The following is a 13,994-nucleotide window of genomic DNA, read 5'->3' as shown; positions in this document are numbered from 1 at the left end:
TACACATTTCTTGTTACTGCTTTACAATAAAAGACCAGTTGAACACCTTTAACATGAAGCAGCAACAGAAGGAAATGTTCAGTTTGCATTAGCAGTAACTTATAGCTGATGCAGCAGTGAAAGGTGGATTACATGCTATACTGTGTCCTGTGAGTCCCTTGTGTGTATGAAAGCAATTTGAATCCAGCTCTGGAAATGCCAGACTGTTGATGATGGGTTATGTAAGAATGGGGTTTCATTTCCTGAAAATCTGTAGGATTATAACTTGAAGCCTGGTAGCGGTCTAGTAGAAATCAGCAGTATCACATGGATGGTTCTAGCTAATGAAAGTGCACCAGGCAAGTGCACTAAGATGCTGGCACATGTTCCTGTGCTACTTACTGAAGCACAAGGACACTGTAATCAGCAGTGGCTTCGTTTAGGAGGAGCTGCCAGTGACTCTGTTTGGGGGAGGCTGTGACAGCTGCCGCATCATCAGTGTGCGACAGCGACAGCAGTGTCTGGTGGAGAGAGCCTGAATGTCACTCAGGGCTCAGTGGCCTAGAGTTTGCAGTCGCCTTCCAGTCTGCTCTTCAACAAGGACGCACGCACGCACGCACGCACGCACGCACGCACGCACACAGTACTCGCTCCCTTACATGCACACTCTATCTATCTAGTCAGACACACACACCTATACATGCACATACTACCACAAAACCACACACGCATGCACACACTCACACACGTGCACAGGTTTCCAGGCTGATACAGGATCAGTTCTTGCCATGTAAGTACAGCAGAAGCCCATGGCTCCTATTTATTACGCCTCAGTGCTACAGCGTAGCTTTGGCGCAGATTGCTTGTTTAGCATTATTCAGACTCTTCTGTAACATTCACGGTGCAGAGTCGTCGAGTAGCTGTCTCCTGGGACTCAGTATTGTCATGCTAGGGCCTGGCTACCGACCACAAAGCACATTTAACAGCACCGCGAACAGACTTAGTATATTATCCGAATATGTTGAGTGGCCCTCTGCGAGCTCGGCTAGTGAGGCAAAGAGGATGAATGAGTGGGCAATATGGCTGACTGGACTCATGATTTCAGTGTAAATGTTGAAATCATGTTGGGTTGATGATGGAGATTATTGATATGTAAGTGTGCATGTCAGAGTTTAGTCTATGTAAGGTCTGGCTACCATGCCTGATCATTCATTCGTTCGTTCACTAATGCCTGTTTAGTTGTTTGTCGTGTTTTGAGTAAGGCTAAGCAGCTGTAACTATACAGTTTAGACTACAGTCGTGTCAGCTGACTACTGGCTTTGCTACCATTAACTGAGAGCTTGGCCGTCATCCCATTCGCCTGCTCCTAAGAGCTATCAGTCGATGGCCTCTTCAGCTTTGCATGTGCTGAGAAAGGTGAGTGTGTGTGAGAGAGGGAGAGTAATTACAACAGAAGTGAGGATGGGGGAAAGGATGTTTGGCTGATGGGGAATACCAGCCAGTGATGTGGTAAATAGGCAGCGGATGGGGCCTGACTGTGACCTTCAGTCCGTGTTCACCCACAGTGATGTGTGCTCAGTCAAGTGTCTGATGATTAACAGAGATTAGAATAAAGTTCAAATGAAAACCAGGTCCTTTGGTTTACATACAATATACTGCACTCTCTCCTGCTGTCCTTATTGTTTGTCCTCGAGGCTACTGTGTCTTAACATGTCAGCCTCTTCACACACCTGCTTTATTTTCCATTATTTAAACAGGCAGGTCAGTTGGTAAAGTCTTATTTAGAATGACAATCTGGCAAAAAGCCAGAAAAATAATAAAAATAATACACACAATATGAACAGACCATGTAGAAAGACGCTATAACAGGGTTTAAACTGAGACATGTAAATGCTAAAAATGATAGGACACTGTCAGTGGTTGATTTTGTCTCAGTGTCTTCCAGTTATCTTTCCCTCTTGCGCTGTCTCTCCTCATCTCAACCGCTTTCCCCTTTCCTCTGTGGGGAAAGTGAGAGTTTGCTTTGTCCAGTCAGCAGGTAGGGCCAAACCACTGCAGTAACTGCACACAGGCAGAAAGAGAGAGGGAGAGAGAGAGAGAGAGAGAGGGAGAGAGAGAGAGAGAGAGAGAGAGAGAGAGAGAGAGAGAGAGAGAGAGAGAGGGAAGGGAGAGGACTTACATTCAAAGGAGGAGGTAATCCTTGTATTTACAGAGCCACACACAAATAATAACAGAGCGTTATTATTTGCATTGTCTTCAGTTATGGTGCTATATATGGAAAGCTATGGTGTGTGTGTGTGTGTGTGTGTGTTTGTGTGTGCGTGCGTTTGCTTACCCTAACATACTGTCAGCTCACTTGTCGTTTACAATGAATGTGTCTGGATTAAGACACATTGCTGTAGCTTTAGTGTATATTTGGCGGGATACATAGATTCAGATTTTTACTGAACGCACACAGTATTGTTCTCGTGTGACATGGTTAAGATGTACATTGTGTGTTCAGTATTGATGGGATGTTTGTAATATTTTATACATTTCCTGCAGGTTTATCTGGCACAAGCATCCCGATGTTGGCTTTTCTAACCCTTTCTTAGCTCCTTGACAGCAAAGGAAGCGCAACTGATTTAGAGCAGACGTCACAACAGACAAAGAATATGAATCACGTTTTAGTGTTTCAGTGTGGATTCTACTTGTATTTCCAACTTTTTGTGTTAAACAACATTGCAAGTTTATTTTTAAAATTGTTTTCCTCCCGCTGGGGCAGTTGTATGTTAGAACTGTTTGATTTTTAATGATTAATCCATTGATTATTTGTTTAATTTACAATGATATGAGACAACAGAAGGGAAAAAGCTCTTCTAAGTTGTGAAAAAGAAATATTTGGTGCAGTGGTATAAAAAAGCGTTCACAAAGAGCATTTCATCACTGGTTTTGTTTCCAATGAAGTGGTCATTTAATAAACGTCTGTGCTCAGATCTTTACAGTAGTTCATTTTGGACATCAGTTGTGTCTCTGCAGCTGAAATAACCTTCGGTTCTATTTTTAAAGTGTGATATTCTCCCAGGATAAAGCGTTTGTGCTCATGTGTACCTACATGTGTTCATCTTTTGTATTTGAGTTCATGCATAGGCATTGTGTGTGTGTGTGTGTGTGTGTGTGTGTGTGTGTGTGTGTGTGCGCGTGTGCGCAATGTTGTGCCTAATGACATGGGTAGCAGCTGATTCCAGGGTGTCATGTCCCCAATTACCTTGGATCATGTCAGTGTGATGTGATTGGTTGCATGGCTGTCACTGTCACCTATCATCAGGCGTTGTAATGGCTCTGCACTCCCTTCCTCTGAAATCCTCACTTCTTATTGCTCTTGTCTGTTTTTACAGTTAATTCTCTCTTACTGTGTGTGCTGACGGTTCAGGTGTGACCTTTGCTGTAGATTCAAATAGGCCTCCACCTTTCCTGGGTGGAGAAGCACCTTTGGACAGGACTGAACTTGATGACACAATTAAACAAATTTTAAACATGACTAAGTTCAACACTTCGATCTATGAAGCTGCATCAGTGATACACGTCATATAATAAATACAAATTATGTGGCTCAGGATGGAAACATGACTGCAGGTAGCTAATAAGTAAGCTAATTTTGCTAGCTAGCTTGCTAATGTTAGCCAGACAAATACAATCACTCCTTCACTGACTCACTCACTGCCCCCTATATAATAGACTTTGATTACCTCTGTAGTCAGAGGTAGATTGAGTTTTTACATCTGGTCTGGGAGACCACATTGACTGTTGCTCTTCTGTGTTCTTGTTCAGATCCAGGTGATCAAAATAGAGACCGAGGACAACAGAGAAACTCGCTCTGCCAAGGATGCCCTGCTGCTCTGGTGCCAGATGAAGACCGCAGGGTGAGCGGGGAAAAAACAAATACAGGAAACTATAAACTGACCCTGCCATCATTTCTGTCATTTGTGTTAGTGTTAGTAAGCTGGTGCTCCTTGGTTTACACTGAAAGTCACAAAAGATTTCTCCATGCTCCAGGTACTCTGAGGTCAACATCCAGAATTTCACCACCTGCTGGAGAGATGGCCTCGCCTTCAATGCCCTCATTCACAGACACAGGTAGGTTGTACTTTCAACACACCTCCGTGGCATAGTGCCAGTGGGAAAGTTGTCGTGTTATTCTGTTTTGGGTCATATTTGGGTATATTGTTCTATTTTCCAGTTTTCCAGTTTTCCAGTTTTCCTGGAATGACAGTCAGAATTTTGATGTAAAAACATGAACGGTGGAGTGGAAAGACATGTGACAGGTTTGACTGACATGCAGTTTTAGGATTAGAGCCATACAAACATGACACGTCATCGTCTTGTGCCTTCCAGACCTGACCTGATAGAGTTCCACAAGCTGACGCGGTCCAATGCAACCCACAACCTCCAGCAAGCCTTCAATATAGCTGAGCAGCACCTGGGTCTCACCAAACTCCTGGACCCTGAAGGTGAGAGTGCTTTTGGGTTAATGTCAGTCAAACCACATTATATGGAGTGATATTCATAATAGTGCAGTAAAGGTGTTCTTTTGTCCCTCACTGAGATAAATATTTACCATGTGGCTCCACCGAAAGTCAAGCACATGTTAATTTTTCTGCTCTCTGTCTCCACCAAGATGTGAACACAGAGAACCCAGACGAAAAGTCCATCATCACCTATGTGGTCTCCTACTATCACTACTTCTCCAAGATGAAGGCTCTCATTGTGGAGGGCAAGAGGGTTGGCAAGGTACGAGTACGTTCATGTGCAGACAGTCTATGACAGTTGAAAGATCAGAACTCTTTCTCTCATTGTGTGTCCCTCGTTTCCTGTCTCTGTTCTGACTCAGGTTCTGGACAATTGCATTGAGGCAGAGAACATCGTCAACCGCTACGATGCTCTGGCGTCAGACCTGTTGGACTGGATAGAAAAGACCATCGCGATCATCAGTAACCAGAAGTTTGCCAACTCGCTGACCGGAGTTCAGCAGCAGCTGCAGGCCTTCACGACCTACTGCACCATTGAGAAGCCCATCAAGTACGTTAAGTGAATTTGTCAAATGTTGTCTTGATGTTTTAGTCATTTATTACACAGGACATGCACACATAAGTATGCCTACACCTGCACATGAATTCATGCATACAGATATGTTTTAAAGGTCATATCACTCAAAGTGTCGTACTTATTATTTCTTCTGAGCTTTACTTTCCTTTGTGCCAGCACAGTAGGACTGCTGTGTATGTGTGTAGCTGATATCAGTGCACCACTCTCTAATTTGACATTTTGTGTCTTAGGCTAGCATTAGCTTGGAGGGATGCGTGGATAGCTTGAACATCGAGTTTAATCATTACATAATTAGTGGTTATTTCACTGTGCGTGCATAGTTTGCATGTTGCTCAGGAAATAAACTCACATATTAACTACATGCGATCAGCTGGCGACCGGTTCAGGGTGTACCCCGCCTCTCGCCCATTGCTAGCTGGGATAGGCTCCAGCCCCCCGCAACCCCGAAATGGGATGCGTGGGTAAAGAAGATGAATGAATGAATGAATGAATTAACTACATGCAGCAGCAGCAGCAAATGATTATCAACCATGTTTATTCCAAGATATCTTTTATATGTAGTTCAATCGAGACGCTGATCTCTGTTCTTACGGCTGGAATCAGCTTTTTGATTAGTCTCATTAGAGTCTCATTAGAGACCTTAGAGTGAAATGAGGGAGCGTTGAAGTCGATCATGTCTTGCTGTTTATGTACATGCAAACACACATGACACGTGCTGCACCACAGAGCTGCTGAGCCTTGAGCCTTTTGTCCAGCATCATCAGGATCAGCATTAGCATGGGCCCAGTGATAACTCATGGCCCCACAGGCACTGGGAGTCCACTTGCAGATATAATTAATGTTCAGGTTCCAGCCTCTCCAATGTGACACTGTGCTGCTTTTCTTAGTCATATATGATAATCAGCTGATCATTTTAAGGTTTTGGACTGTTGTTTAGACAGAAACTAAGCGTTTGCAAACATCCTCTTAGACTCTGGGACATTTTTCTGACAAGTTATAGACAAACCAATTGATTAAGAGCCAGTAATCAACAGATAGATCATTAATGAAAATAAGTGGTACCTCCAGCCAGAGATGACATGCTCCTCAGAGCAGATGCATATTTCACTGAAAAGTGACACAAGAGCCTACGTGCATTCTGTGTCATAGATCAAGGTCCTGAACGTCTTTTATATAAAAGATCTTTTTCTTTTATTATGAAAGGTCACCGTATTGGTTCGAAGCAGATGTTCATGCAGTAGACTCTCCTAGTTTGATGAATGATCACGACTCTGAGCAGTAGGGCAGCAGAGGGAGCAGAGAAATCGCCCTTTACCAGACCTCCAAGCATTCGTGTTACGAGTGTCCTTCATAAGACACTGAAATCCTGACCAGCTTTTGGCGGCAGCTTGAGTGCTTCCTTTGACCTCAATTTCTTTCTTTTTTTTTCTCATTTTTCTGTGAGCAAGGTTGGAAGTACTCTCAGTGTGTCCTACACAGCAGCGGACTGTTGAAAGACAAGAGGCCGTGTTGTGTAACACGATCACAAAGTTAAGTTTTCTGTTTCTTGCTCAGGTTTCAGGAGAAGGGGAATCTCGAGGTCCTTCTCTTCACCATCCAAAGCAAACTCAGAGCCAACAACCAGAAACCCTATGTGCCTCTTGATGGGAAGCTCATCTCAGACATCAACAAGGTCATATATCCACCAGCTCTGTGTAGCCTGTATTTCACCTTTTACCAATCAATTATATTTTCTATTACTTTTATTGTTCTATTACATTAGAGCTATTGAACCGTGTAACTGTATTTTTGTCATTTCCTGTCCAGGCCTGGGAACGGCTTGAGAAGGCGGAACATGAAAGGGGCGTGGCTCTGCGCAAGGAGCTGATTCGTCAGGAGAAGCTGGAGCTGCTGGCTCAGTGCTTTGACCACAAAACCACCATGAGACAAGCATGGCTCAATGAGAACCAGAGACTTGTGTCACAGGTAGGCATCTCTGGGAATGGGTCAGTGTGGCATATTAGTTAATAAGTGGCGTAATGATGTAAAACAGGTGAATTTTTAACCTTTAAGAGGTGGTTTAGGTTAGTCTTCTTTCACTCCCGTCCCCTTTGTCTCCCCATTGTCTTTGCCACAGCTGCACACTTTACATCTTTTTTCTTTTAATTATTTCTTCTCTCCCACCTGCAGGACAATTTTGGCTACGACCTACCAGCAGTCGAGGCAGCAATGAAGAAACACGAGGCTATCGAGGCGGACATTGCCTCATATGAGGACCGAATTGGGGTGGTGGTGGAGCTCTCCGCAGAGATGGAGGCTGAAGGATACTACGACATCCGGCGTATCTTGGCACGAAAGGAGAACATTCTGGGCCAGTGGAGTCTGCTGAAGGAGCTGGTGGCTGGGAGGAGGGCCCGGCTGGAGAAGAACCTGGCCCTGCAGAAGACTTTTCAGGACATGGTCTACATGATTGACTGGATGGAGGACACACAGGTAGTGGAAGCTGTGAGAGGGAGACAGAAAGACAAATGTTTATTCAGGAGTTAATAAAGACAGAGGGAAGAAGAAAGAGATAGAAGAGAACTTAAACTATGTAAAAGAAGACATCCTGATATATAATGACACACACATGTTCCCTGCCGTCCCTCCACCTCTCTCCTCCTCTGCTCTCTCTCAGGTCCAGCTGCTGTCGAAGGACTTTGGGAAGCATCTTCTGGAGGTGGATGACCTGCTGCAGAAACACAGCCTGCAGGAAGCTGACATTACAGTGCAGGCCGAGCGGGTGGAGACACTCAACACTGCTGCACTCAAATTCACCACTATAGAGGGTATATACACACTCATGTCTCGTGTGTATTGTGTGTAGCTCTGGTGACATTTTTCATTTGATCTGTCTTCAATTTTATATGACATCAAAGTGTTAATGAAGGTAAGACTTAAAGGAATCTCCTTACAGGAATGATAGATATACACCGCTGTAATGAATGAAGTGTTGTATCTATTGTGTGTTTTTCTTTCATGGTCAATAAGCTAATTTTGTTGTCTGCCAGGTTACCAACCATGTGACCCACAGGTGATCTGTAACCGTGTCAACCATGTCTCTTCCTGTCTGGAGGAGCTGAAACAACTGGCAGCTAAAAGACGTGCCGAGCTTGAGGAGTCGAGACAACTTTGGGCCTTCTTTCAGGTAAGATCAGGCGGCTGCATGAGGCAAAAGGTGGGATTATGTCATGTCGAGGGGCCAGTATACTCTATCTGAAGGGCTCATTGGATGCTCATTGGCCAGTTTTGTGGAAGTGATGAAGTAAGCAGGACTTGAACCCATCTTCAAATCCTCTTTTTTCATTATTTACACAACTTTTTCTGTAACCTGTCATGTGTGCAACAAGGTGTAGCACTATGAATGGCTTCCAGGGGAGACTCTCTGAAAATGTGTGCTGTTAGCCAAATACTTGAACCGTCATTGTGTCCTCTTCTCTACATGATGATCAGCATTTCACACCGCCATTCGGAACAGCTGTAGACATTTGAAGGGGCTTCGGTCCTTGTGTTTGGATGTCCAAGGAACTGAATGTTTATTTTCTGCAGCATCTTTAAAGACACACAGAAAAAAGGTCGTTACATTTTTGTTAATTCAGTACCTCAATCTGTCACACAGACACTGAAGGCCCATATTTAAATGTCTGCTGAAAAGGTAATAAATCACACAGCAAAGTACTGTAATAATAGGAGCACTTTGTTCTTTGCTGCTCTGCATGAGAACAAAATGTTTTGCAGTGCTGGTTGCTCCATATTGAGCAGATTATTTTGTGTTTTACATCTGTATTACAGTATTTATGAATATTATAGACCCACCCTCTAATCTTTGAAGGACAACAGGTGCAGTCTTTTTATTACATCATTTCCTTTCATCCAGCTGCTCATATCCACGTTTCAAACTGTAGGTTTTCTCTATTGATGCTTTTTTATTTCAATGTAAAATTTAAATCTTGTCTGTCTGTTTGATCTCCTGTTAGGAGCTGGAGGAGTCGGAGGCCTGGATCAGGGAGAAGAGCTCCATCTTGGGAGCTCAGGGTTATGGGAAGGACCTGAGCAGCGTGCTGAAGCTGCTACAGAAACACAAGACCCTGGCTGGAGAACTGCTGGCTCACCGGTCGCTGCTGCAGGTGTGTGTGCATGTGTGTTTGTGTTTTCATCTGTGTGTGTGGGAATCAGCACCTGTGACACCAACAGCACCTCGAGTTTCTGTCCTGAACTTCATGTACCCCAATGAATTTATATATCAGGATTTAGAAATGTTTTTTTTGAGCTCACTTACAAAAAAAAAAACCCACTCCCAACTATGTCATTCTTCCTGTTTTCGGTATAGTTTCATTCATCAAATCTGATGTAAAACAAAGTTTGGCAGCAGTTAATGATTAATATAACCAGAACATCCAAATATCAAAGATCAGTGTTCCTGATACTGTTATTTTTGGATTGTGTAAATGACTTGAGGTGACATTTTGCAGCACAGGCATGCTTTTATGAAGACTTTATGATTTTAATCCTTTTCAAAACATTTAACACTTCCCTCATTAGCAGTCCTCTTCAGGCCAAATGTTTTGTGCAAACTGTATGAAGGCAGATTTACCAAACAGCAATTGGCAACTATTGTGACTGCTTTGTCAAAAGTATGATTGTGCCAAAAATAATTTTAGTGCAAATTAAAGACTACGCCAGTGTTGCCAGTGTGCCGAATGCCAGTGACAAAAGGTTTGGTTAGATTTTAAAGGTCCAGGCTTAATGCATGGTAGATGTTGGAGGTACAGTACGATCTAATAGATGACGGTAGTTGTAGGACCCAAAGCCTCACAATGACAAATTTTCAGTTCTTACTGGTATTTGGTGATCATGTTGTTGACAGCTCCATCATGACAGTCCAAAACCTCCTGCAAATAAACAAAACACCACACTTCTAGTTTAAAGTAAAGCAGTGAAGAAGCGATCTGGAGTAACGCTGTCGTTCTCTCAGAACACCATGAAACGAGGAAAGCAGATCCTGAGTGAGAAGAGCTTCGGCACAGCAGGGATCCAGGAGCGCATCATGGAGGTGAAGGCTGAGTGGAAGAGGCTGGAGGACCAGGCTGCGCAGCGTCTTGGCCACCTGCAGGAGGCGCTGAACTTTTTTCAGTTCTCCACGGAGACTGACGACCTGGTGGCCTGGCTGCAGGACGCCTACCGCCTGGTCTCCAGCGAAGACTTCGGACACGATGAGTACTCCACGCAGTCTCTGCTGAAGAAACACAGAGGGGTCAGTGAGGCCATCGACAAGCATCGTCTGCATGTGGTCACACTGCGAAAACACATGGTGGCGCTTCCTCTGCAGTACCGTGAACAGGAGGTGGGTAGAGGGAGCAGGGAAAGGATGTTAACTTTTTTTAGGTATGAAGTATTTTGTTTACTCTTCTACATCTTGTCTTTCACCCCACTATGCCCTTGCTTCTCCTCCTTCCTCTCCTTCTGTCTCGGTGCCCTCTCCTATCTTCTGCCCTCTTCTCTCTGTAGGAGGTGCAGGTGCGTATGGGAGAGGTGGAGCAGCTGTATACCGAGGTGGTTGAGGTGGCAGTGCTCAGACAGCAGTGGCTTCATGACGCTCTCGCCGTCTACCGAATGTTCAGCGAGGTCAATGCCTGCGAGCTGTGGATTGATGAGAAGGAGCAGTGGCTGGACAAGATGGAGATCCCAGAAAAACTGGAGGACGTGGAGGTGGTGGCGCACAGGTGAGGAAAAGGCAGATGAGAGGAAGTGGAGGAGGTTCAGTGGCTTTGACACCACATGAAAGCTGGTTTTTGGCCAATGGAACCCACTGACTGGCTCATCGTACTGACGGCGCCCTTTGTTGTAGGTTTGAGAGCCTGGACCAGGAGATGAACAGCCTGATGGGACGGATCCTGGATGTTAACCAGATAGTTCAGCAGCTCCTGGATGGAGGTCATCCATCTTCTACAGAGGTCAGAGGCTGTCAGGACCACCTCAACTCCAGGTAGTCAAACAAAATTTCCTCGCAACCTCCCAACACAACTACTGCCACTGGTACATGACATTATAATACACTTAAATACTGAACTACAGATACCACTTCTACTACTAAAACTCCTCTTCCAATACTAGGCGAGGTAAATGTATTTGTGTAGCATTGAGGCAGTTCAAAGTGCTTTACCAGAAGCACAGACATGCATTAGAGCATCATTTAAAACACAAGGCAAAGTGAAAATCAAATAACGTTGAATCAGATCAAATAATTGTTTTAGTGCACTGCCACAATTTTAATGACAGAAGTTAAATCTTAAATTCATGTTTCATTTGCTTGTATTATTAACTGATCATATTACAGCTGCCACTATTAATAATGTGAATAAGCGCTGCACTGTAATACTAAACTGCTGCTACTAGCCCTATACAGACCGTAACATAATGTGCTTTAACGCACACTTACACAGATGTTAAAGTGATATTTGTACTGTTTCTAACTACAAACAGGTCATCAGATCAGAACTATCAGAAACCTTTATATCAGTCATGAGCCAGTGATTACTGCTGTTAAAGTGTTGATAAGTAAGGCACTGAAGTACAGATATGCTGAAGGACAAGTTCAGTAAATTCATATCTTTCAAATTAATTTCCAGAAATTAATGTAATTATGTTCATATACTGTACTCTGAGTGGAGAGCAGTCTGTGAGGTGACAGCCCACTGTCTGTTAAATATTGCATTGGTTTATCTGTCCTGTTTACTCCCAGGAGGGGGGAGGAGTGGGTGGGAGGAGGAGAGGGAGGCAGACTGACACACAGAGAGAAGAGAGATGGCAAGGAAGAGAAATTTTGTGGGCTTGTGTAATAATTCAGGGGAATTCACACTCATGCAGTGTTTTGTAATTGTCTTTTGACAAGTGCCTCGTGTCCTGTCAGTCCTGCTTTAATAAGAGACTGAACTCCTACCTGCTTCCTTATCTTTGTAGGCCATGAGTTCAGTGCCAAAGATAACATGAACTGTAAAATACCAGCATGTGTCTCTTCTAAGTGTCACCAGTCATGTGTATTTACACTGACGTCCATCCAGGTCAACTCTGTGGTGGGATTGGCTTTTTTATCTGTCTCAGTCATGTTCACAGACCACTGTTTGTCACCGTCTGGCAGCAGAGTCCATGACGGCCGGGTGTCCATGAGCCTTGTGACCTTGGCGCATGACGTTGGTCTCGGGGCGACCATCTGTGCTGGCTGCCCCACAGTTAAGACAAAGCCAGCCAAGAGCAAAAATAAGAACAAACATACAAAATGAACATGTCTCCCTCCTCATCACATCCTGTGCTGTTAGTTATTAAAAGGCTGTCTCAGTTTTAGGACCTTATCTGCATGTCTTTGCTGTCCTGATAGTGACAGCGTGATAGTGTAAACTCCCTTTAAGTTCCTTCGAACAACAGTTAGCAAGACTGCAAACAAAAATATTTAACAACAACATTCAAGCTGAAGAAAGTGACAGGTTTCAACATAAAGCGGCTACATTTACTAATTTTGAGATTAAAAGTGTCTTACTTCAGCATTGCTTTATTTTTATAATTAGTATGTTGACTGTTAGCATACATTCATGGTAAATCCTTTCCCATGTATTTCATATATAAATACTTACAGCAAATGTTCAGTGTGTAAACTGAGCTTTGGTAAGCTGATCCATTACTGCTTCCTTGTATACATACACGCGTGTTCTGTTTCATTATTGTGAAGCGGCGACCCCTGCCTCACATACATACCCCCAACAGTCACCTCCACCACCACCATGCTGCACCTGTAGGACTTCTGCAGCTCTGAGGTCAATGTCACCGAGCTGTTTTCCTGCCTGCCTGCTGAGCACTCTGTCTGCCTTTCAGTGACTCTGCCATTACCTCATTACAGTCACAAGGATCCGTGTGTGTGCATCTGTGCATGTGTGTGTGTGTGTGTGTGTTTCTTGGCTGAATTGTTGTGTATTGAGACCTGCTGGTCTGGAGCAGAATCAGGAGAACATATTGTATGATGATATGGTAAGCAGACGAGGCCTGGGCTGAAACCAGAGCAGAGCAAACAGGAACGGTTCATATCAGGTCAAATCAGGTCATCAAAATAATTAGTTTCAAATGTCTTGCAGTAATAATGCAGCTTGGGTCCTCTCAAGACTACCATTTATAGCCTGGTAGTCCTACAGTTGTTTGTTACTGAATGTAGTGAGAGATGAAGCCAAGTCTCTTTTTAAATGAGAGTTAAGGGTAGGTAAATCACGACTATCTTCACTATGGCACATTTGTCCCTCACAGTACCACATTCCCCTCCCTTCATCCATCTCAAACTACACATGAAGTGTCACTCCGTCCTGTCTGTCACATCACTCCAGGTGGAACAGCATTGTGGAGCTGGTGGAGCAGAAGAAGGACCAGCTGGACTCCATGTTACGTCTGCAGAACTACCTGCTGGAGTGTGCTGAGATCAAGTCTCAGATCCAGGACAAGAGAAAAGCCATCGACGCCACTCAGTACATGGGCAGCGATCTGGGTGGAGTCCTGGCTCTGCAGAGACGCCTGTCCACCATGGAGGGAGCCCTGTCTGTCCTGGAGCCCAAACTACTGCATCTACAGGTGTGGAATTATGGAAAAATACACGGACTTTATAAATGTTAAAGGAAGACATTATTTAAGATTTCAGCTCTGGTGTTTCCATATAAATAAAAATCATTTTTGATAATTCTCATCAAACTTTTCACTCTAAGTCTTGTTAGATGTTTGATGTTAATGTAAACTAGCTGTTGCTTTTTCTATTATCTATTTGTCTTTTTCTGTTTATTGCAAAAAAACCATAAAAGCTACAAATATGTAGCGGTTAAGATGCTTTTATACACAGGTTGTATTATGCAGCTCAATGCTGTCTCTGATGTAGGAAGAGG

The 13,994-nt window shown here is 43.8% G+C and overlaps 1 protein-coding gene across 2 annotated transcripts in view; it reads left to right on the top strand.

Moving 5' to 3' along the window:
• The window catches only part of sptbn4b (spectrin, beta, non-erythrocytic 4b), a 61,506-nt gene that overhangs the window by 13,350 nt on the left and 34,162 nt on the right, over positions 1 to 13,994 (top strand). For both annotated transcript variants that reach the window (XM_076735880.1, XM_076735879.1), the window contains exons 5-20: positions 3,790 to 3,881; positions 4,015 to 4,095; positions 4,354 to 4,469; positions 4,637 to 4,749; positions 4,850 to 5,037; positions 6,619 to 6,736; positions 6,871 to 7,029; positions 7,234 to 7,536; positions 7,721 to 7,871; positions 8,094 to 8,230; positions 9,060 to 9,209; positions 10,058 to 10,426; positions 10,591 to 10,805; positions 10,931 to 11,068; positions 13,449 to 13,689; positions 13,988 to 13,994. The exon at positions 13,988 to 13,994 is cut by the window's right edge and continues 152 nt beyond it. In XM_076735880.1, coding sequence (XP_076591995.1) covers positions 3,790 to 3,881; positions 4,015 to 4,095; positions 4,354 to 4,469; positions 4,637 to 4,749; positions 4,850 to 5,037; positions 6,619 to 6,736; positions 6,871 to 7,029; positions 7,234 to 7,536; positions 7,721 to 7,871; positions 8,094 to 8,230; positions 9,060 to 9,209; positions 10,058 to 10,426; positions 10,591 to 10,805; positions 10,931 to 11,068; positions 13,449 to 13,689; positions 13,988 to 13,994 — 2,578 coding nt within the window. The remainder of the gene's footprint in view (positions 1 to 3,789; positions 3,882 to 4,014; positions 4,096 to 4,353; positions 4,470 to 4,636; positions 4,750 to 4,849; positions 5,038 to 6,618; positions 6,737 to 6,870; positions 7,030 to 7,233; positions 7,537 to 7,720; positions 7,872 to 8,093; positions 8,231 to 9,059; positions 9,210 to 10,057; positions 10,427 to 10,590; positions 10,806 to 10,930; positions 11,069 to 13,448; positions 13,690 to 13,987) is intronic.

The sequence above is a fragment of the Chaetodon auriga genome, chromosome 7 (assembly GCF_051107435.1).
Source record: "Chaetodon auriga isolate fChaAug3 chromosome 7, fChaAug3.hap1, whole genome shotgun sequence".
Taxonomy (NCBI): Eukaryota; Metazoa; Chordata; class Actinopteri; order Chaetodontiformes; family Chaetodontidae; genus Chaetodon; species Chaetodon auriga.
The sequence above is the reverse complement of the archived record's forward strand: the minus strand, read 5'-3'. Positions and strand labels throughout refer to the sequence as shown.